Source organism: Columba livia, chromosome 1, assembly GCF_036013475.1.
Source record: "Columba livia isolate bColLiv1 breed racing homer chromosome 1, bColLiv1.pat.W.v2, whole genome shotgun sequence".
Lineage (NCBI taxonomy): Eukaryota > Metazoa > Chordata > Aves > Columbiformes > Columbidae > Columba > Columba livia.
Window position 1 is genome coordinate 190,601,307 of NC_088602.1, and position 23,959 is coordinate 190,625,265.

Sequence of the window (23,959 nt, forward strand, 5' to 3'; positions counted from 1 at the left end):
AGCTTGTCTTTGAGTGGGTTAAAAGAGGGGTGACCAACCTACGGCCCCGGAGACACGGGCAGGGTATGAACAGCTCCAACCCCTGCCCATGGCACAGCTGCCCCACACCTGCTGTGCTGGTTTGGGCTGTGGGGAACGCTGACATCCCAGGGCTGGCAGGGGACGAGGCAGCAGGAGCCGTTGCAGCCAGCGTCTCACAGCTGTCCCGGGCCCAGCTCTGTGTGCCACATCAGCTCCACAATGCCCCGACACTCTGGGGTGTAAGACAGGTCCTCCTCCCACCTGCGGCTCATGTCCCGTGGCTTGCTGCCTTTTTGGTGTTTGGCTGTTCAGGCCGTAAAGTTTGGGCATAACTGAAGTAATGTAGGAGGGAATGGCGGTTTTACATGTCCCACCTACTGCTTATAATAAAATCCCACTTGCACGTAACTAAGCTAGGAAGTAGTACACATTAAACTATTCAGAATAATAGGTATTTATTTTCAGTGCTATTTTCATTAAATATTGGTATCATATATCCATGTCTGAGGTAATAAATTAAAAATAAATTCAAGATTTCAGTCCCATATTTGTGCTGCATATTTTTTCTACCATTACACATAATTTCGATGCAAACACATAGTCCATAATTCCGAACGCAGCTAGGAATATTATTTTAACACTTCACTATAATTTTGCTGAGAATGGTTATTGCATGATACACTTTTAATAGATGTTTTAGTTTAGTTATACTAGAGTTTTCTATTAAATCACACATACCGTAGTTATAGGAAGATGGGCATGAAGATGTGCTTTGAGCGAAGGAAGGCAAATATTGAATCGGAGTGACAGCACATACTGCAGGATTATTGTCTGCCCACGCTAGAGCCCAGATCCAGCAAAGGCATTTCAGTGTGTGCTTAGCTTTAGACATACGAGTCGTTTCAGTGACAGCCATGGCTGAATCAAGGACTAGCCAAGCCTGCAGACATAAATTCATATTCTTATTTAACTGTGTGTTATTTGAAAACAGTTTTGCTGGTCTCATATTTTGTAAGTTATTTTGTGATGACCTTCGTAAGATTTTTCGTATCAGTGAAGCACCCATGAAAGTTTCTAACCTGGTTTATAAATACACTATGAAAAAATAAGCAGCTACAATGACTCTCTTCTACACATTTTGTTAAAAGCAACACCTGGTTTGAAAAGTTATTAAAGTAATTTTTTCCATGGTAAAATATATTTAAAAAAATAAACTCTTCATTTCATCATCTTCCATCAAACACAAAAACCTGTTGAAGGGCGGGACATACCTCAGGTATTTTCATTTATAAATGCAAGAGACTGAGGGCATCAATCTTTTTGCACTTAAATGCTGGTGGTAGTAAGGCCCTTTCAGCTAAGTCTCCATCAAGGCCAACATTAGTGAGCTAAAGAAACAAACAAACAAAAATTTTGCTTGCATATAACTTTTTCATAATCCTGAATTGAAAAAAATCCTCTCTGCTTAGAAAAAAACTCTTATTTAACTGCTGCCATTACAAAAGTATACCTCACCTCCACGTTGTTTTAACTTTGATCAGTGATTCTGAATGCAAAGGATTTAAACACTCACTAAAATTACTGTGGCATGCCATCAGACTCTTAAAGTTCATAAATTGTGCTAATCCTAATTTAAATCAGGAAGCTATAGTTTAGAGCTAGAGCTAATGGTTGTCTTCGCGTGAAAGGTCTATTCCCACCAGATTTTCTTTACTCTATTTTGCACACGACTGACAGTGCTCATGATGTCATCCTGAAAGACCGTTTGGTGTTATTACCAGAAGCTACAGTTTGTGTGAAAACTCTCCATGCTCATGCGGTGAATTGCATCGTTGGGGGGACCACGGCCCGCACTGCAGTGGTCTGGGCCTGGCCACGATGGCGCAGCTCTGCAGCCCGGGGTCTTCAGTACTCCACCGAGCTCACGATTGCCATTGGTTCATCAAATGTGGCCAATCTTATCTGCTTTGGGGTAGGGATGGAGAGAATTTCCCCCGTGTCAGGTGGTGAGTGGATACCATTGTCTATTGCGTTTGAAACTTCCTCCTCGTGATCCTCGTACAGTGTGTTGATGTGCAGCAAAGGGTGGGCTGGGTTGCAGTTCAGTGCAGGTGTCGGCTCGGGCTTGACCTGGTTCAAAGTCATACTGGTGGCAGCAGCAGTGGTGGCTATGTGGTTGTGGTTACATGTGACAAAAGCCCCGGCAGCAGACACAGTTCTGCATGTCTCGGATGAGTACAGGATCTCGTTTGCAGGATGAGGGGTGTCTAGAAGAAAACCAAAGAGCCAGTTAAAACAAACACAAGTCGTCTCTCACCCTTCCAGTCCATCACACAGCAGTGTCCTGAACCAATAAAAGTCACTGGCAGTTTTGCCACTGATTTCAGTGGGAGCAGGAGTGGACCCAAAAATGAATTTTCTTGGGACGCTTTGAGAAATCCAACAGGACTGTTTCAAAACAACAGGGTGGTAAGCTCAGGGAAACAGGACAAACAACAAATGGGTTTTGTAAATCTTGCTTTTTTACGCATGCTCATGCTTCCTTATGTGAATGGCACTTTCATAAAATGAACAAAAAAACAACGGAAAAGAACCTTTTATTCTCCTCTACAGTCTGGCAGGTGTTTTATATATGTTATGACTTAATGTTTTGACAAACATTATGAATGCTGAAATCCACAGGATGGAATACAAAAAGCACTGATATTTTCAATGGGAAAAAACAGTGGTTACACATTGTAAGCCACTTGTCTTTAGAAAGAACTCAGCAATTTGACATTAACTGATGTCTCTTTCCAGAAATTATAAGTGTACCTTACCTGATGGACTGCAATGTAGGTCTAACTCAAAAGCAAAGCTGAAAATTTTTAATGGGAATGGGGAATAACAAAGCCCCAAAACTACATTAATTATTTTTTGCCCTTAAAATATTCAAGCACTAATTTAGATGAAAGTAATTGAGACCAGAAAACCCCAGTAGTTTTGAGGAGTTGAAATCAGAGCAGGTGACTGGATAAGGAATGCTGTAGAATAGCTCACATGCACAGTGGGGAGTTGGAGGGCTCTAAGGAGCATAAGGATTTGGAAGTGACAGAAACTTTTATACCTCAAATCACTTCTTTGCTGGGCAGTGGGGTGACGGTAGCTGTCAGTCTGTCGAAGCCCAGAGGGAGGTCTTAGCTTGTAATGAGATGAGAGCCGTTGCTTTAAGTATGTACAAATCTTTCTGTAACTTCAACTGCATTGTGCTTCTTTCTTATGTCAGTAGCTTACAAAAATAAACAAGAAGATACCTATCTGTCTATCAGTTTATCTAATGATCTGTCATTTTCTCTGTGCTCACATGGCTTTCCCCATCTCTCCAGTACCTAACAACTATTGATACAATTGAAACACTCCTTTGAGGTAAGAAAGGGACGGGATTTCCAAGACACACACTGGGAACTGAGGCACAGAAAGACCGTCTCCTGCAAGGCCACACAGGAGGGGAATGGCAGAAATCCTCAATCCCCAGCCGGCACCTACACTTCAGACCATCCATCTTCTGGTCCACATGAGACAAAGGGCAATTTAAAACATGTCTTGCATAAGGAACAGTACCAATGATCCCAGTTGTGATTTCCCAGGTCACAAACACATGCTAACCCCTAAGAACTGGTAGTTAATGAGAATTTTTTCTACATGGAGCTTTAACTGCCATTAGAGCAGTTTTTCACACACTCCTAAGAAGTGGCTGTTACTGGTCAGAATCATGGCTCGGGAATTTCCATATGACTTGAAAATTAGGCAGGTTTAAGAAGAGCCAGGTGCTGGTAGAGCACAAAGGGTATTGTGAAGGCCAAACCCTTCTCATTTTCTTGGCAAGGCATGACCACATTCGGAATTGTGAAAATCTGCTTACATTTGAAAAACTACCTGCACCAACAGCCTGCGGGCCGTTTCATACCGCTCTACCTGTAATAATGCTTATCTTCCATATGACCGATAAAGAGAGACAACCCCTCTTCCTGAGGCCTGCAAGCCCTAAGATTATTAGCTATCCCAAAATCTAGTAAGGTAGGTCAAACAGTTCAGATAAGCTTTTAGTTTTTGAATATCGCTACGCAAATGATGGTCTGTGGACCTGGTATGGGCATTATGGCATACTGTACCTTTGAGAGAGGAGGTAACGTGTACTACGACATTCTCTTCCTGGTTTAAAAATCCACCCTCTTGGCTTTTTGACGTAGGCATCGAGGGGAGGGCTGGAATCTCTGGCTTCGGCTTTTTGCTACTAAGTATATATGGATGAACATCCAAGGAAAAGTGCCTCGTGTGTTTTTTTTCACTGCTTGTGCTTGGGATGGCGTTTGGCTCAGGTTTATGAGTGGCCGATTGCTGTGAGGTTTTTGCAGCAGACTCTAACAAAGGAGCGATAAGGCTGTCTGTTGCTGTTTTTCTCCGCACAGGCTTCGGTTTTTCAGGTTTATGGTTTTCAACCTTCATAATGGCTAACTGTTCCTTGAAGGGCTGAGGAAGGGGATTGGTAGTCGGGATCCATTTCATCTTCTTCCTTGGCCTCTTAATGATGAGCTGCTCATTAGCGTCGATGTCTGCTGGATCAACACTTGGGTCTATTGTTTGGATCCCTGAGTCACGCATGGTTGGAGTGGCATCGTGATTGGACTGGGCCAACGCCGCAAGCAGCTGGCGTACCACATTGTCGTACATAAGATCGCTTTCATTTGTGATAAAATCCAGGCGGTTCAAAGATTTTATGTGGTCCCGATTCTCATTACAAAACATGGCCAAAATATTGATGTCACAAAACTGGGACTTCTGCCACTGTTTCTTGGTCTTTATTCCAACTTTGTTCAGTTTATCAAATATGAAGTTGGACTTACGAAATATGAAGAGGTGAATTAAGTTGATGAGGATTATCAAGTTCATAAAGCAGAGAAGAAAGATATCCACACCAGCAATAATTCGCTGGAGCTGGACAGATGGCAGTTTGCAGTTCACTCTGATGTGCAATTTGGAGCTGCTCGTTTTGTCTGGAGGCTCTCCTAATGCACACGTGAACTCGTTTTGCTTCTGTGTCGCATAGTAGGTAGATAAGTATGTAATCGGTATGATGCTTAAAAAGATGATGAACAAATGTCTCGCAAGATAAAGCTTAGCCAAAAAGTTACTTCGTCCTCTTCTTTCCAGGTATTTCTCAAACAAGTTCTGCTCAGGGCTTTTTTCCTTCTCTGCATTCTCAATGATTTCTCTCTTCTCTCTCTCGGTGATCCCCGGGCCTTTGGACTGAATCTGTTTCTCTATTTTTGGTGCCCGCCCTTCAGCTGCACGGTGGTAGCAGTTATCAATCTCCTGAAGCAAAAAATTAAGCTCTGAAGTCAGTCGGGTGGAGGCGAGAAATTCCCAGCCCAGAGCTGGAATGTACATTATCCCAGCAAAAGCCAGCAGTGCATAAGGTAGGAACTTATGCTCAAACAAGGAGGGCCAGTGGCTGGCATCAACTCCTGGCAAGGCATCTTTTAATTCTGTCCAACAATATCCTCTGGCATACAGGGCTTGATCGCGGGTGAAGTTGTGTGGTGTGTAACAGTATATTGGCTCCTCTGTATAACAGAGAGAAAAGTCACTGCTGTGCATTTAACCTACAAAAGGAGCTCTGGAAAATAAACATTTCAAATTATATCAATTTTATTTTACTGTATCTTTACATGACCATTAAGCTCTCCATGTCTCATAGACAGCCCAGCCTGAACACATCTTCACAAGCCTCCAAGCAAAACTATTTTCCTGGAAGTTTTAGAATGAACCTGAGCTAGAAATGTCAGCAAGAAATATGTATTTTGGTTTAATTATCTCTCTGAGAACAATATGCTAAGCAACTGTGACCTGAACTCTCTAAAGCTAAAAGACCAAATAACCACTATACAGTAGCTGAGGATATTATGGGCAAATGCTGAAAGGCTCATTCAGGTGAAATTTAATGTTCAACCCAGCTAAATGTTCTTCTAAATAGAAAAAAAGTTACATGTAGTTGAAGGCGATGTTTTTAATCCTTATTAACAAAGTCTACTCATTGGGATATGGTAGAAAAAATTGAAACTTAAGCCACAGAAGCGTTCAGTCAGCTGTATCCCACCCAGCTAACACTCTTGAATTTCAGTGTGACTGCCCAGGACAGAATCTGGTGTCCTAACTGTATTTATCGCTATGAAGATTTAATTCTACATTTGAAACTGTAACATTGTTTTTTATACAATGTGCAACTAAATGCCATACAGTATTGTGGAAGAAACAAATACTGTGAATCAAGCAAGCAAACAGACAAAGTAATGGAAGAAAAAGTGCAGCAAGGATTACTAAACAGACAGACAGAGATGCAAATTTTCTTTTAGGACATGTTTAAGCCCCAGGCTGCTGGAGGGTTGAAGGATTTATCAAAAGAAGTAACAGCATACTTCTATTTTAACTGTCCTTCCTAAGCATTTGCTTTTTGCCACCATCAGGGACAGGATATTGGGCTAAAAGGACTTCTGTCTTCACCCAGTAGATAAGTTATGTTCTTATACAATTATATTTTTCTAGCAATACATTAAAGTAAGATAGAAAAACTTGTGAAAGCTGGAATAATATTAACTGTGCAAAGAACAACAACCAGTAGCAAAACACCCTCTTCAAAGAGGAAGCCCATAGTTTCATGTTTTGGCATGTAGAACAAAGGGAATATATTTTACAGGGTTCTGGTATACCTTTGAAAAACTTCCTAAAATGAGACCCATAGGAAGAAGGCATGTTTTCTTGAACTGAGAATCGCTCAAGAACACCAAGCTTGCAGTCTACAATTCAGATCGAGAACAGCTCACTGGAAGAGAGTGGTGGCACTGTTCTCTTAATCATACAAATAATGAAGAGAAAAACCAAAATATTATGTCATTTGATAACAATACAATATTAAAAATTAATAGGCAGGCAAAACTCCCTAACCCTTTTCGTTTGACAGAGGAGTCTTTACTTGACCACCTATTTCTCATGTGCAAGCAAGTCAAAAGCAGTTACTAGTTCTCTGGTAAAATGGTGAGGTGTAAACCTCTCCTGTGACCCACAGAGATCTACTTGCTGAGGACTGCACTAAAATTGTTTGGACTGTTTCCTAAAAATACAACCAATTTAAACAGAGCTACTAAAATAAATGATGCCACCCAAGACAGCGTGTAAAGTGAGTAAGCCCTGCAAATTCTTTAAAATCACTTTTGAAGACAATTTTAAAAGATCTAACTTACTTCAGAGGAGATCTTAAAGCACTCAAATGTTACACAGCCTCCCATTTAGGCTTTTTCTGTGTATTTACAGCCCTGTGTTACATGAAAAATGCTCAGACTCTCTTGTTTTCAGTAATCACATGCCCTCCCAACTCTACCCATGAAGGGATGCATATAAAAAATTACAACTCTTACTATCAAAGTTTTACTGTTTGATTTCCAAGGAGACAAAGTAGATTCCTATGTGAAAATGTTCCCATGGGAAAAAAAAAAGGCAAAAAAACATGGTGTGTTTCTCATAAGCAGAAAAATTTTGAATTAAGTGTCCCTAAGCTCAGTAAAACCTGCCAATATGAAACCTGGTTTCCTGTGAAACATATGGGTTCCTTTCTCCTAGGTACCAACACCATGAATATTTGGGAAGACAGCAACAACTACTCACACGAATCATCTGTAAGGATTATTTTTGGATTCATGTATCAGTTACCACGACCAAATAAACTGTGAACAGGTCTCTTTGGTTCTTTTCACTGAGACCCGAAAGCTAAGGTAACTTCTGCCAAAATCGTACATACACAACAACAATCAAATGTATGTTTATTTTATAAAATTAAAAAAAAAAGAAGAAACAAATAAAAATGTCTTAACATTGACATTTATGTTGGGCAGATCATTTAGAGACTAACTCTGCATGCTGTTCAGTGCCACTGCTTCAGTGAAAAAAACCTGAAGAGCTTCACAACTCCAGTTTCAATAGAGGCTACTTCAAAAATGGGGCTGCCTAGGCTGGTAAAGAAAGCGAGTATCAGTTTACATTTTTTAAACTGCTCCCATTACCTGGTAATTCATGAGACATCTCTGATTTATTGGGATAGCTGAGCATGGTGTCCCATTCTAATTTAACATTTTGTTAATTTATTGATGCTAGTCTAATATTTTCTTTGCATCTTTGTTAAGTTGGCATGACTTTCATTATATGTCATGTAAATTCTAAGACCCTTCAGATAAAACCCAACTCTCAGTGAAGCCAGTGGAGTTTCTTATAACTGACTGAAGTGGGGGCAGTGGGGTTACAATGCAATTTTATTCAAACTGTATCTTCCAATATGATTGAGCCATACTCATCATAAGTGAATGCTACTAATTTTGGTAAAGTTACTTCACGGGGGAATTCAGCTTAACCTTCTCAGCACAGGAAAATGATTCAAAGCAAAAGGCTATTCTAGTTGTCGCCTGGAGGAACTTCTTTCTCTTCATTCACAAGCGGCTGCCAAGCAAGACGGCCATGGATTTGAGTTGGCTTTTGTCAATGCTCCTTCTAAGACAATGGCACCACTTCACCTTGCATTCAGCCTGGCATTTAACACCACAAACGTGTTTGATCCCATCATAGTAGAGTAACCCCGTTTCTCCTCACTGCAATCTATGTCAATCAGGAATAAATGAAAAAGAAAAGCGCCATGTCAATAATTGATCATTTGTTATGAAATATGGCATTAGCTGGGTCTTAACATGCAGATCTGATGAGGATGGGGGAGTAACAAGTTGTTCTCACACACACAGCTCACTGTAGCCATGAGAGCCCTACTTAATGCAGTTTCAAGAAGGCACAACAGATTTATGTTTTTATTTTATAGTATCCTCCTGATAGGTAAGTAGCCCTAAAAACAAGGCTGTAAGGGTGTTAAAATCATAGCTCTGACACTAGATCATGTAATATAAAAACATGTACTTGCTTTTAACTTTATATTCATAAATACACAAAGTTTCTACTCTTATTCTTATTTCACTCTGAAAAGCCTCAAGCAATTTAGCAAGCACTCCAGCCACCACGAAATGCAGCTTTTTCCCAAGACTCTACAGTTTACTTGTGTATGGTGTAACTGCTCAATTGTGTGGGAAAAGACAATAGAGTAAGATGCTGTAAGGAAATTTTTTTAAAAGCTTAGGGACCATTATTATGGCTGAATGGGTTGGTTGTGTTCTCAATACTGTGTAGGCGTAAGCCCATAAATATAATCCATCCCTCCACGCTCCTGGACAGCTACATTCTTGTATGCCCAGAAGACAGAAACTCTTACCAAAAGTCAAGAGCAAGGTCTTAATCTCCAAAAGAATGCTTTGCCAATTCCAAACAATAATGAAAATATGGGTCAGGGTGGACATGCACACATATGCATTCGTATCAAAGGCAAGAAAAATAGTAAGATAACTAACCTGCCAATGTTATTGTTGGTTGGAATACCGAACTCAACTTTTTTGCATTAAATGTGATGTGCTTACTGCAAGATTTTTAGTTCTGATGCTCAGAGAAAAATCTCAGTAAGTTTGAAATCTGAATGTCTGACCTGAGTTCCACCTGCACAAATGTGTTAATCGCATACCAGACCACCAAGTTCAACACAGTTTCAGATTAAAAAAACAATAGGAATGTCTAAGAAAAAGTCCTGCCTTCAGTAATACTTACCCACATTCCTGGGAATTGTGCCTTTTGAATAATTTTTAAGAGACTAAATAACCCTGTGCCAACGCTGTGCAGAAAGAATTACTACATTGGGAAAAAGTCCTCTGTGTTAATATGCCATAAAGTATAATATACTTTACGTTACACCAACTTGAGTATAAAGATGCATACTGGGAAGCTTAGCTTCCTTTTTTTTGATGCTATTAGATGACCATAGGAGGACTACATCAGATGTTTACAACAGTCATACACAAACACATTTTATTCTGCTCACTGTGCATGTAAGCAGCTTATAGAAGTCCACAAATCCAGTCTTATGGATAAGGTATGAGAGACATCTCACTATATTTTTTGGGCACGCAAAGAAGATTTAATAATCAATGCAGAATTGTAATATAATTGATTATGTCATTTGAAAAATTTAAATACTTGACAGCTAATTTTTTTCACATGCTTTATTCTGTACCATCTCACCCTATCAGTTTAAGTACTACTTAAATGGAGAAAAATGACTTGCAGGAAGTATTGTGGTACAAAGGTCACACTTCAGGGGAATGAAAGAGTGAACATGGTTGTGAGAAGATAGCCAGGGTAGGGAGAGGGATGAAGGGCTCTGCCCAAAAAACTCTTTACAAAGAACCTAAACAGTATGGAAAGGAGTGAAGGCAAAAGGAGCCACCAAGTCTGCTGCCTGTTGGTAAAGGTTCCAAGGAATGCCTGCGGGCTTCCTGCAGGCACAGGCTTCCATTCCTGCTGCTCCCAGTTCAAGGTCAGACACCTCCTTCCAGTGGTTCCCCAACCTCCACTAACTTCAGCATACATTCAACTGCCCTCTTCAAGAGGCCCTGAATTAAACACTGTCTGTCAGGCTGTAAGTGGTAGGGATGAAAATATGTTAGGTAAAAAAATCCTGCTTAATTTCACACAGGAAACATAATACTATAAGTTCTGAAATTCCTCAAGCAAGAAGCTGGAGTGCTGAGGTTTGGGGCTAGAACCTGTGTGAAACTCCCCCCTGCAAAAATGAATCTCAGATCTGGAAATGGCGTTACCAGTAGAAAAGCTGGAAGGAACCTCAAAAGTTAGCAAGTCCCATGCCCCACTCAAAGTAGGGTCAAGGTTGATTAGGCCTTTGACATTCTGAAAACCTCTAAAGACAAGGACTACATAAGCTGTCTGTGCAACCTGCTCCCATGGTTGATTGCCCTCAAGGTAATCTGGTGTTTTTGTAGGTCATGTCCAGCAAGAACGGCAGATTCATGCACAAGTAATTTTTTTCAGTTTTGAGAAACGGCCATTTCCAATAATGAATGCAATGGCCAGTTGCACTAGGAACGCATCAGATAAGACATGGCTAGATGGCTACCATTGCAATGCCAGCAGCTAGAGCTCAGGCCCCAGCCCTGCACCTCAACTGAAGGAAGAGGTATCAACAGCACAGCTCACCAGGGAGGCGTGTGTGTGTGTGTGTGTGTGTGTGTGTGTGTGTGTGTGTGTAAGCATATGGGTGCATATTTGCCTATCTATAAAATACAAACCTTGCAAAGAAAAAAGTGAGCTAGCATACAGGACGCAGAAATGACACTGTCAGGAAGACGCGGTGAGGCTGGCAGATACATCTCACTCTGCACTACCTTTGCAAATTTTTTATGTGTCTTCGTGGGAGATTGAATTGCATCTAACCCAAACACTCATTTGCCCCTTCAAAATAAAGATAACAATGCCAATCTCTCTGTCTTCAACACTGTAAAAAATTAAGAGCTACTCCTAAAAAGACTTAAGTGACTTCGTGCATTGGGCTGTTCCTTTGAATCCAACAGGATTGCTCACAGTGCATAACATTTGGCATGTGCATCGCTCTTTGAAGAACTGATACTGTAGAGGAGTCAATTTCAAGCTTTTAAAATATTATTATGAGAAAAAGTTATTTAAATAAATATGGATGACACATCTCTAACGCTTTTGGTTATTAAAAAGAAAGGAAAATACTAGTAATGTACAATATATGCCCCTATATAAAGGGGCAAATGACTTCACACCTACTGTATTCCCACTGAAAAAATGTATATTCACCCAAAGCAAAATATAAATCATAATAATAAATTGTGTATGTCTCCTGTGACCTCTAGCTTTTAGAATTTACTCTGCAAAAAGAAAACACACCTCATTAATCTTCCAACTGAATTGTATGATTTTAGCATTCTAGTGCAATAATTCAGTAATGCAGAAGGAATAGCACAATTTTTTAATAGCAGACAGAAAAAAAGAAAAAGACGTATCCCAGTTTTTAGAAGATAGAATTCAAAAAGTAAAGGAGATGAAAATTCTTGTGCTTGCTATGCAAAGGTAAATATGCTTCTTGTGCAAAAAATTCTCTGAGGATCAAGAAGTAAACATTAGCCTGACCACCATGGCCCTACAGTGGGCACAGGCAGCAGAAGTGGTGCTCAGGTGCTGTTGGATCTCCCAGCTCCTGGACAAGCACCTAAACCCTCAGGCTGGAGACCTGAGTTAACCATCAGGTAAGTATGCTGGCAAGTATACTTACTGAGTTACATATACTACAGACTCACCCTGGGCCTAGTGCTTCCTGGCAAGTGGCTTTCTGCCCTCTGAAGAGGGCTGCTAAATCATCCTCATGCTGATGCCCAACCTGCTTATGAAGAAAATCTGGCATTCCAGTCAAGTTCTCTGAAGCACTCTTGTACAGTCCTCTCCACTTGACTCTAAGGAGGAATTCAGTGTTTAGGTAGAACCTCTGTATCTCCCTGCCCAGCAGTTGCCAGAACACAAGTTTCTAACAGCCACGATAAATGAGAACTCCCTGAATTCAGCAATAAATGCCAGTATTTGACAAGGGTAGTCCTTATCATACTGCTGTCCTTGCACTGTGTCACATACGTGCAAGCAGACACACATGCATCATTAATCTTGGGTTCTAAAAGGATTGCACAAGAAAGCAGGTAGCAAACTGTTTATTTTGAGAAACAGAAATAATTTATTTAGTAGTTTTTCAGCATTTTTAAAATGGAAAAGAAGAAATGTCCTGGATCCTCTTCTCTCTGGAAAAAAAGAACAAAAAACATTCATGTTACTGAAGCTGAAAATGTAGTCTAATGAAGTATAACATTATCTAAACGGTATATTTGTTTTCCATCTCGGTCACACAGTCCACTAGGATTATGTAACTCTCTACTTAAATGTGATTTTAACAAATGGTGGCTAATACTCAAACCAATTCACAGCCGAAGAAACAATTCCCTTAATTTAACAGGTTTATTTAAACTACTTTATTTAAAGGGTATTTAAAGGTTAGAAATTCATACATGAGGATGGATTCCTGAAATTACTTCGGTGCATCAACTGTAGACATACATTCCTATTTAACTCACTGAGTTTACTCATATTAATAAGAAAACATTAATCAAACTAAGCCTTAACTTAGCAAGCTAATTATTAAGAATTATTACTTTTATCAAAACAAAAGGACAATACCTTTACCTTTCTTAGGGAATATTCTTTCCAAATCTGAATATAGGTTCCATGCCCATGAAGTCTTCCTAAGGTACCAATTTCTCCATGCTCAACAAGGTAAGGTATAGCCTTTTTTGCCCACTCTCTGAAACCACTTGTCCTGTTTAAGAAAAAAATCTTGAAAAGAAAGTCCCTGAAGAAATGAGACAGGAAACCACTGCTGCTATTAAGTTTTATGGGCCTACACTCTACAACAATTAGTCATAATGGGTGAGATGTTGATAAGCAGTTTCAAAGACTGACAGGTAAGGGTTCCCTACAGCAGTAACTGCAATGTAAGGGCAGCAGCAGGTGTCCCTGTATTTACAATTAAGGGTTTTTTTCCTTGCAAGACTGCTGCTTGAACTGCATATATTTTGGATCTGCAGAATCAGTATATTAGTAATGCATTTTCCTACTGTATAGATAAATTTAGAGAACTATATTCTCTGTATGTAATAAACATTGGCTCTTCTAAAATTAGCTGGTATGCTGAAGTTCACTTAGAGCAATCTGAGGCTTAAAGATTTGTAATGCCTGCCCAGGTTATTCAGGAGACACGGATATAATACCTACTCCTGCTTGGATGATATGTTGGAAGTCTGTTGGAGGTTATTCCAGAAATGGCAACAGTTATGTGGTAGGTGCAGAAACACCTAAATGAAATCCCCTAAACTGCTCCTACACAGGAATGTTTCCTCAATAGTGAGTTACCACCACTGTGTGATGGCCATGCGGTGTGATGCCATTGGAAAGAGCTTATTCATAGTGACCGCACTGTTTAACATCACCAGAAGCATTTCTTCCTGTGCTCAAGAGAGCTCTGTGAGAACACAGAAAACACCTGGAAGGAAATTACAATGCTTGTATTTGTACATAGAGGTGTGTTTCTGTATTATAATGTTTCTTTGTATTATATTAAGATTTGAGGGAAGGTTAGATCTGAATTTAAAATGATGTATTAATCAAAATACAGTTAACGAAATTTGGCCATGCAGACAGTCCTAAAAAAGAGATCTGAATAACATTTACTTCTAAACGTAGTGCTTACATGAGGAGGTGAGTTGGATTTTGGTGATGTACAGATCTTCTGCATAGAAGGAATGTGTGAAAATAAGTGTTTTAGTGTTTTCCAAAGATCAAAAAAAAATTTTTGGCAGTTAAAAAATTCCCCTCTAGAGATGGAACCCCAAAGCAACTGCACAAGCACCCAGACACTATGGTAATGTGGACTAGAGTAACACCTAAAGTAAACTGCAAGAACATGTAAATGCCAAAGTGAAATGAATTATGAAAATTCAGTGATACTGATGAAACATAGATAAGGGTGGCCCCTTAAGTCCAGAGTCAAGTGCAAAATACAAACACAAGAAGCAACAGGAACCAGCAGGTCTGTTCTACTGCTTTATTGTTATTTAATGACTAGAAATTAAAAAGATGCCTTGTATTAAGTACTTTTTGACATTAACATAGCATCCAGAAAATTTCATATTGAAAGAGAAGAAAAATGCCAATAGTAATTATGTTATTTTAATAAGATAGTATTTAGAAGGCAGAGATGGCTGGTCTGCTGCTTTTTGGAAAACTGATTCCTCCATGAAGTTTGGTAAAGCGTCAGAACTGTTCTGATCTGTCACAACAGAGACAGGAGAATCAGCCTCCCAGGGTTCCCAGGGTCTCTGCCAGCCCCAGTGTGGAGGTCTGCCCTCCTGAACAGGTCACGGATCCCACACAAGATAAGGCACCTCACCCTCGAAATGCTGAAATAATTACTTTGGTATTATTATCAAAATGCTACAAAAATAGTCACTGAGTGAGCTCTAAGCTGCAAAAAACACACCACACATCCTAGCACTGGCTGCATTGCCGCTCTGGTAACTGCATGACAGGTATGGTGCCAGCGAAGAGAAGCAAACAAATCCCCAAAGCTTGCTCTTGTAATGAACTGCTGTGTTTCCCAGTTCAAATGCAAGACTAATATAGGCCTGAGACAAAACCCCGGTGATGGAAATATCTGCACTGATTTCAGTATTTTTCTAAGAATAAATCCTGTATCATGGGAAACAAACGGAACCTTCTACAAGAATCATGCCAGTCTACTGCGAAATTATTCAGCTTTTGTAATCACACACGTACACCTACTGAAGGTGCCCACTGCAGTAATTCTTAATGCTGACAGAACCCAAGGAGCTCAGTGATGATCTGGATTCCTTTTGAAGAGTTTTGCAGTTCTAAGAAACAGTAAAAACTTAGATTTCTTCTAGATCATGGATGCATAATTTCTATCCCATTTATGGAGAAATAAAGCTTCAAAATACTTCAGGGTAGCTTTGAAAAAGAGCCTTGACCTTACTATTATTTATTCACAAGGTTTCCTCTTGACTAAGATCAATGAGTTAAGTAGCTCAAACAAAGATATTTTTGATCATCTGTTCAAATTGTTGTTATCTGAAAACATGTACTAAGCTAAATCTCATCCACGTTTTAGACCTCTTCACACACATGACACTTGGGAAGATGAAGGATTTAATAGTGCTAACAGGGTCATTAAATTTCATATGAAAAAAGGATGATGTGTCTGTGTCAATGAAGTTTGAGAAATGGAATTCATGACAGAAAAATATCTGTAGCCGCTAGGAACTGCAGTGGAATGATTACCTGCAAGGCTCATGCACCGCCTCAAGATTACCTTTCTATTTAACATTCAACTGTATAACTGCAAATCTTTACATGACCAAAACTCATGGAAAGCCAGCTCACGTATCTTGGGTGCACCTTGTGTGTGTGAACTGCCCTTACCCACTGGGAAAAATTCCATCAAGAAGTGCAAACAGCCAGTGGCTGAACTGCAGCCAGCCTGTGGTTGCTTGTACTATTTCAGTTCTTTTTGGAAAGACATGACAGGAAAGCACTTAAACACAAGTGGTACTGAGACACTCCTTCAATTCTTCTATCACAGCTAATACCACCTCAGAACAAATTTCCGCACTGGTGTTGTCATGTACATAAAGCAATCTGGCCCTGTACTCTTAGCAGCAACAATAATCACTTGGAAAAACATCATCTTCACTTTCTTACTATATGTAGCTTTAAGTGCAGTTAAAAAGAAAAAATGGAAAAGAAGCTCAAAAGCCATCTAATAGATAAATCATGTAAGTGAGCATGTGTAAATATGCTGCCCACAACTTGAAACAGAAATATAAAATAGAAAAGCTGACCAGAAATACAAAATAAAACTCTATCTTATTATAAAGAAATCTTCAACATATACTGTTTCAAACATACTGTAGGGTGAAATGCATAAAAAGACATTGAATTCACGCATATAACCATACTACACAGTGAATTAAGCATTGCTTATACAAAATGATTACAGATCAGAAAACATAAAAACTTGAACTGACCCTTCAGTCATTTCACTTACTGTCTCCTTCCATTACTTCCTCATGAGAATTTTCTAGCTGAAGAGTGGTAGTGGTCTGAGCTACGTAACTGCTAAGAGACATAGAAATACAGTATTTATGAGCAACTCTTTGGTATTTTGTAGGTACTGCTTTACAAACCTAGCAAAAAAAAAAAAAAAAAAAGAATGTCAAAGCTTGGCTTTTGACTGAAGTATAAAAATCAGCTGGATGCCTGTTTTGCTTTATTTTAATAAAGTATTGGTATTTAACAGCTTTGGAGGGAAAAGCAATCATGACTGCAATACAGACAGAATAATTCACTGTGAATAGAAAGCATGAGGCACTATATAAGAGGAATATGACTTGGTAATCCCTGTAATCTGCCACATCAGTCCTAAAGCTTTTGGAAGTTTGGAGATTAAAATATTTCAATATCCTGAAGGTAACCCATAACAGAAACAGCAACATATTCTCCTTTGGGACACACCATCCTTTGGTCCATTACACAGAGAACCTTTCAAAGACACTACTGATAGTGCTGCTACTGAACATAGCGCAACACTGAACCACTGTACTCAAACCACTTAGTAAAAACATTAAGCAACACAAACTAAGCAGCACATCATGAAAGCCAAGTATCTCCATCTGCTGGACTGTACAACAGTGTCTTGAAAGTTCAGCAAATGCCATGAGATATTTCACTACAAAAGGCTGCCGCCCACTGCCAGCAGCATCATTGCCACTCACAGAGGTAAAATACAGCACTTGCCAGTGAGGACCAGTATTAAGTACTCAAGAGCACACTACTTATAGCTGAGGTCTGTGTGTACTTGTTCCATGGTAAAAACTGGGAGGGGAAAGGATGAAAAACACACGAAACACCAAACAGACTCAAACTGATAACAAATGTTGCAGTCTAATAACGTTCTGCATTCAGTGCATTTTAGAAAGGAAATGAAAATGAAAAGGTGGTGTATTAAAGGACCGACTCCTTTTTACCTGGATGCATGCCTCCCCAGACTGACCACGCCTTGATAGGAGATACTGAAACATCACCACTAAAAACAACTGCAGAAGATTAACACAGACTGTAGCTGGACTAGAACTATGTATCTTAAAGCCTTGCCTAATAACTTTGAATTAAAGTTTTGTGGTTTACCATTTTTTTCACTAAATATTAATCTAAGGGTAGTCTGCTTCAACACAAAATCACTTTAAATACATTATTTAAAAATAAGTAAATAAAAATTACAAAGAACACCAAACCCTTTATTATGGGAAAGGGAACAATCCGGCAGGCTCCAACACAGATAAAATGGAAGGACGAAAGTGACAACCTATACTTACAGGCTTACAATTTGCTTCTCCACCAGCTTTTCCCTGGTATAGTCACCTACTCCTGCACTGGGACAGGGCAGTACTACCACATCTGAACTCTCCGTTTATATTGGTTGCATTTTACTTCTGGTTTGCCTAGGAATAACTAACTGTTCAAGCTGCTAGGGAATGGAAGTCAGGCTTCTGTATCTTTAGGTATGAGAAAACAAACCTTTAACAAGTCACATATAAGCAGAGACCTTTGCAAATCACCGCCTATACATTTGCATGAGTGCTCCAGCAGAGGCCCAATAATATTTAGGGTATAATTGGGGTCATGCCCCTGTTCTGACAGAAATTCAAACACATTGGTAGTCATATTTAAATAATAATAATAAAAAATCTTATCTTTAAAGCAGTATTTTCCAAATGAAAACAGAGCAAACCGAACTAAGTTCCCTCAACGAGGTTTCCTTTAGCCTGTGCCAGCTTCTCTTGGCACCTTCACCACGGCTGAGAGCTCCATGACTCCAGAAAACCAATTACACTTAAATATAGATCCATCCACTGGGCAAGAGAAACACACCTTCAAAACTTTCCCTTTTATCTTCCAGGCAAATATATGCTGGCTCTTAAATACAGGATGTCCTGGGCTTATACGAAGTCTGTTCTTGGGTGAATTTTAGAAAGAAAAACAATAATCTTTCTTCTCTTGTGGGTGCTTGTGTGGACTTTCTTTGTGTGGGGTAGCTATTGCTCCTAAATGACTTTATGATGAACTTATGCCCAGTAAAAATATGTCACATGGATTTATTTTAATTAACTTTCTAGGGCTGTCCTTTCTGGAATCCCACTGGTTTGCTTGAAAAACATTAAGGAGAATTGGGAGACTCAGAAATGATAATGTAAGAGGTTATCTGAGTGACTTTTTTTACTCTTACGAAAGAAAGTTTGGGAAATGCAAAGAAAGGCTGTAAGCATTTCTCTGAAGAGGGGCCAGTGCAAGAATTGTATCTTACTTCAGAGTAAAGCCCTATCCCCACTGAAATCAATAGTCAAACTCTTACTGACTCCTTTGCAACCTGAATTGAACTCTCAGGGGCACATCCAACTGATGTGTATGTCCCATGCCTTCCCTCTGCAGAGAGCTCAATCTCACCAAAATGCACTGGCATCTAGTAGTGAAATTTAGAAAAAAAAATTTATCTCCAAATAAATTTTGGTTATGTGACAGATTCATTTCTAGGGCAAAAGGATGACAGCCCATTTTTCCACATTGAGTCAGACTGTGAGGACACTGTAAGCATTCAGGGCTGCATAACAAAGAACACGGCCAGCAGGTCGAGGGAGGTGATTCCACCTCTCTATCCTCATGAGACCCCACCTGGAGTACTGCATCCAGCTCTGCGGTCCCCAGTATGAGAATGATCTGATAGCAAGAGTCTAGAGGAGGCCACAAAAATGGTCAGAAGTCTGAAGCACCTCTCCTGTGAAGACAGGCTGAGAAGGTCGGGGTTGTTCAGCCTGGCAAACAGAAGGCTCTGGGGAAACCTTACAGCTGCCTTCCAGTACCTAAAGGGGGCTTATAAGAAAGATGGAGAGATACATTTCACCAGGCCCCATAGTAAGAGGACATGGGGCAATGGCTTTAAACTGAAAGAGGGTAGCTTTAGATTGCACATAAGGAAGAAATTATTTACCATGAGGGTGGTGAGGCACTGGGACAGGCTGCCCAGAGAAATTGTAGATGTCCCATTCCTTGAAGTGTTCAAGGCCAGGCTGGAGGGGGCTGTGAGCAACCTGGTCTAGTGGAAGGTGTCCCTGCTCATGGCAGGGGGGTTGGACTAGATGATTTTCAAAGGTCTCTTCCAACCCAAACCATTCTATGATACACATAATAGAAGAAAAGCCCAGTACCTCATTTAAAGCCTTTTGTAACACACTAAGTTCAACTGGATTGTGATTTATTCAGAAAATCTGCATAACACCTGCTAAACAATTATGTCTTGCCTTTTATGGTACTGAAACTGTAATTTGTAATTTAATTTCTCAGAAGTGATGTAAAGATCAGAACACTCCAATATGAGGACAAACAAATCACTTACATGAATAGCAAATGCATTAACCTAAACAATTACTTTGTCCATGGCACTAAACCAACATAATTAACTAAATAACTTTATCTCCACCCACAGGCAAAATTCAGTATGCAATATATTATACTACAGACATAATGATTTTTAAAGTGGTTAATTATAATATTTTAAATAAATAACACACACTTCTCAGTCTTGTGTTGTGGAGCTGAACTCTGCTTTCCTGTGTGCTCCAGGCTTCCTGGGATGCCGAGGTGCCTTCTGCACAGCCCGGGGCGGAACAGCCACGCTGCTCAGCCCAGCAGCTCTTGCACTTGCATTGGACTGAACAGTTGCTGTTGACTAGCTTTAAGCTACGCTTGATCCCATGCAGATCAACTCAAAGGTAGATGAGAGAGTACACAGGTTTTTATCTCCTCTGTGCACTAATCATGCAGACTCATCCAATCCAGAGCAAAAAGCTTTGTGAGAAGCCACTGCTTTTTGATCGCTACACTTTCATGTCTCCAGTGCACACAGCACTGTTCCAACAGCTTTACCAACACTTATTAAATAAAATGGGATAGAGTCCAGAAAAGGGGACTGTTCTCAGTTTATGGGCATGATGGTAGCTTTCCATGGGTCGCACTAGATATCATTAACAGAATTCAGAATGATAAGCATCAGTTTTTATTTCCTATTCTCATGCAGTAACTGATGCACATAAGGGCCCAAAGCAAAGGTTGAGAAGCTACTATGATATTCACAGCCAAGGAGGTTGCAGGAATCTTATTCAATTTTGTCAGCAAAGTTTGCACTTTCATACATATTATTTAAATTGCACACAAGGAGCAGTATCCAAAGGAAGCAAACAGATTTTTTTAAAGATCAATGGCAGTGTATGGATGAAACATAATACAAACTGCAGAACCAGTAATAAGTGTGTACCCAGCTGGACTATTGTTATTACCATTGTCAGTGTCTCTGTGTATGGGAATATAGTGGAAGATTTGGCGAGGAGATTAGTTAAATGTAAATACCCTGAAGTGACTTGCACCTGTCTGTAGAAAAAGCACATACATCACACTAATTGTTTTACTGACCTTGTGTGCTTGATGAGTAGAACCTCTGTGTTAGATAACATAGGCCTGTGAGAAACTCTGGGCACCTCATCGCTATGTCTGAGATTCCTGCTTTGTTGTGAGAAGGAACAGGAGGCTGCGCCGGCCTGAAGCCTTGACATACAGGTGAGCTCAGCAGGCCCAGGGATCTTCCAGCAGGGCTGAACTGACCAGCGCCTGCATCCCTGCCTGTGTCACCTCTGCCTGGGAGCTCAGGTGCGACTTCGGAGATCCCCTAGTAGAGAGGTAACCAAAATAAAACCTGCAATGCATTCGTGGCCTCTGGCTCTTCTTGCGACGTGCCTGCATATGTATACACACTCTGGACAAGCTTGACGTAGTAAAGAAGTCTGAGCACATGCTGTTTTTGTAACAGAGTAACACCTGATTCATGTCATATTAAAATTAATAGGAGTTTTGCTCTTGAACTTTAGAAGCAGAATTGAATCCACTAATCCTGAGCTCTTCAACTCCACTCCAAAGCCAAAACTATTTCGCTTCATCAGATCCTTACAATGTTTCTATACAATCTCCTGTATCTTCACTTTTTTTTTCCTTCTCATTTTTCTAACTGCAGACCATATGAACAAACACATGACATCACATGACAGGAAAGTGGTGTCCCACATTTTTCCAAAGACATAGGGGTGTCTTCTGAGTTGCCTTGTAAGCTTTGTCCTGGCAGGACACAATAGGTTACTGTCCTATATCTTACTGGGTCAAAGGAGCATATATGATCTGTCAGCAGTCACAAAGGATACTACTTTGGGTCCCTCTGAAAAACAAATTTGGAACACAACCATCAGCCTAGAGAATAGTCTTCCACAGCCATAAACTCAAATGCAGGAATTCAGTAGATTCCCTCTCTCACACATACTTGTGTGGACCACAGTTCACACTTGCAGAGGGACATCCACTGTATTAATCTGAGTGTCTTAGACTTGAGGCTTCCTCCACAATCTGCAGTCTCAGAGGATTTGTTCATATAGATCAAATCACTGCTGTCTGCACAAGCAGTGAGTCAAAGGACTTTTGCTGGGAAGCTCGCACCATGTAAAGGAACACACGTGAAGGGGCACAACCTTTCCTGCAACCAAGGTTATCTTTAGGCCTGCTGAGGTTCAAACCTGTACATCCCAAACAGTATGAAGGTACACATATAAGTATGCACTCTTGTGAGCTTCTGTAGGATTGTCTTTTTATTAGTTTGCTTCTCTTCAAACCAAATAGAGGAAAGGATGCCCAAAAGTGTGCATTCTACAGAGGATCACCAAAGGTGACCTTGAATCCTGCCTTTCAGTTGCAATGAAGAGATGCCCTGAAACATGGTCTCTTTGAGAAACCTCCAGATGACCACACAAAAAATGAGGCTCTTCTCATTAACTGGGGCTGTCTTGCTCTATATTATGGTATTTTTCAAAATCTAAGTTAGTTTGAAAAAGTTTAGACTATAATTCAGAAATATCTCAATACTCCATTTGCAAGCAGCTATTATTCTATGTAATTTAACTTTACCTCATAAAAATCCCAAGTTTTATGGGTATGCAAGTGCTAGAAGTCAATCCCAAAGCAGTGTGCAAAGCAAGAGCCTGATTCTGGTGTGTTTAGACTGACTGAATACAGCCAGTTCCCACCAGCCTCACAAGCTACAGACCGCCAGATCAGTCCTGTATATTAAAGCGCTAATAATTTCATGTGGATCTTCAGTGTGAAGCTTCAAGGGACCTTAAAAGCAGGCATGCACTGGCAGCTACACTCATCAAGCTTATACTTCAGAAAGTAAAACAATGGTTGCACATGCGCTAATGGCCTGAAAGGTGTCCTAACAGTTTACTGAGTCAGTAATTTTCAAGGCTCATTAACACTTGACCTTCCTAGACTGGAAGGACACTGCCCTGCTGGTGATGGGCAATCAAGCCAGGCTTTTAAAACTTACTGGTTGTATACGTAGGCCCTTCACTGAAACCCATACCAGTGATTTCCACTATCACAATATGGCAAAGCACAGTGTGCCTGTGTCCCCATACATTGTCTCAGTCTCCATGAAGGCACCTGCCTCTCCCTAGCTGGAGACACCTGAATTAACATCAGGACAAACGCCTGGAAGTCAATCAGGATCCAGCTGAGGACCTGTCCAGGATGCACCTCAAGGAGCAGAAAGCCGCACTCCGTGTCACCCACGGCACCTCTCAGCTGCTGCGGGGCAGCGCAGCCTTCCCCGCGCCACCGCTGCCTGCCGGCCAGCGCCCCGCGGCTGCGCGTCGAGCGGGGGCAGCAGGCTCCGCTCCCCACCGCCGGGAAAGGCGCTCCCCCGCCCGCCAGGCGAGCGGCAGCGGCCGCCCCTCAGCGCTGGTGGCCGTTGGGGAGCGGCCGCTGCGCGACGCGGCTGCCCCCGCCCGCCCAGGCGGGAAGGTGAGGGGCGGCGGCCGCCCCGTCAGCGCCAGCGGCCCCGCCCGCCCGCCCCGCCCGCTGCGGGCATCCCGCCGCCCTTACCGGCGAAGTTCTTGGTGAAGACGAGGGTGACGAGGAGGATGGGGATGAGGACGGTGCCGATGGTGACCACGCGGTCGAAGGGCAGCTCCAGCTTCAGCTGGAGGAGCAGAGCCGCCAGCGCGCCCGCCTTGTCATCCTGCTGCCCCGGCAGGATGAGCTCCTTCAGCTTCTCGCCCGCCAGCAGCGCGGTGGCCATGTCGGGGTGGTTATCGATGATGTGTTGCATAAGCGGCGGCGGCGGGCGGCCTCACGCCGCCGGGCCTCCCCGGGGACGGGCGGCGCGCTGCGGCGGGCT

The 23,959-nt window shown here is 41.1% G+C and overlaps 1 protein-coding gene across 10 annotated transcripts; it reads right to left on the reverse strand.

The window, feature by feature from the left end:
- Positions 1–459: 459 nt before the first annotated feature.
- PANX2 (pannexin 2) lies at positions 460–23,899 on the reverse strand. 10 transcript variants are annotated; one of them, XR_010469588.1, is made up of 6 exons: positions 23,665–23,802; positions 21,154–21,406; positions 16,679–16,749; positions 13,243–13,375; positions 12,315–12,803; positions 5,493–5,624 (listed from the first exon to the last, which is right to left on the reverse strand). XR_010469588.1 is itself a non-coding variant. In XM_065048933.1 (4 exons), exons 1-3 carry the CDS (start codon positions 23,888–23,890, stop codon positions 3,170–3,172), a joined length of 1,710 nt encoding a protein of 569 aa, XP_064905005.1. In that variant the 5' UTR covers positions 23,891–23,899; the 3' UTR covers positions 2,151–2,288; positions 3,128–3,169. The 10 variants fall into 10 exon arrangements, 4 of the variants coding, with proteins under 4 accessions (XP_064905002.1, XP_064905003.1, XP_064905005.1 ...); XR_010469589.1 differs by having other exon boundaries at positions 16,659–16,749; XR_010469586.1 differs by lacking the exon at positions 21,154–21,406 and having other exon boundaries at positions 16,659–16,749; positions 23,665–23,840.
- Positions 23,900–23,959: the final 60 nt, after the last annotated feature.

Excerpts from the sequence above, each read along its gene's own strand:
- PANX2 (XM_065048930.1), bottom strand. The coding sequence starts at position 23,890 with ATGCAACACATCATCGATAACCACCCCGACATGGCCACCGCGCTGCTG. Across the intron at positions 5,625-23,664 it reads CTTCACCAAGAACTTCGCCG|AGGAGCCAATATACTGTTAC; the intron begins GTAAGGGCGGCG and ends TCTGTTATACAG. Across the intron at positions 2,289-4,172 it reads CGTTACCTCCTCTCTCAAAG|ACACCCCTCATCCTGCAAAC; the intron begins GTACAGTATGCC and ends GTTTTCTTCTAG.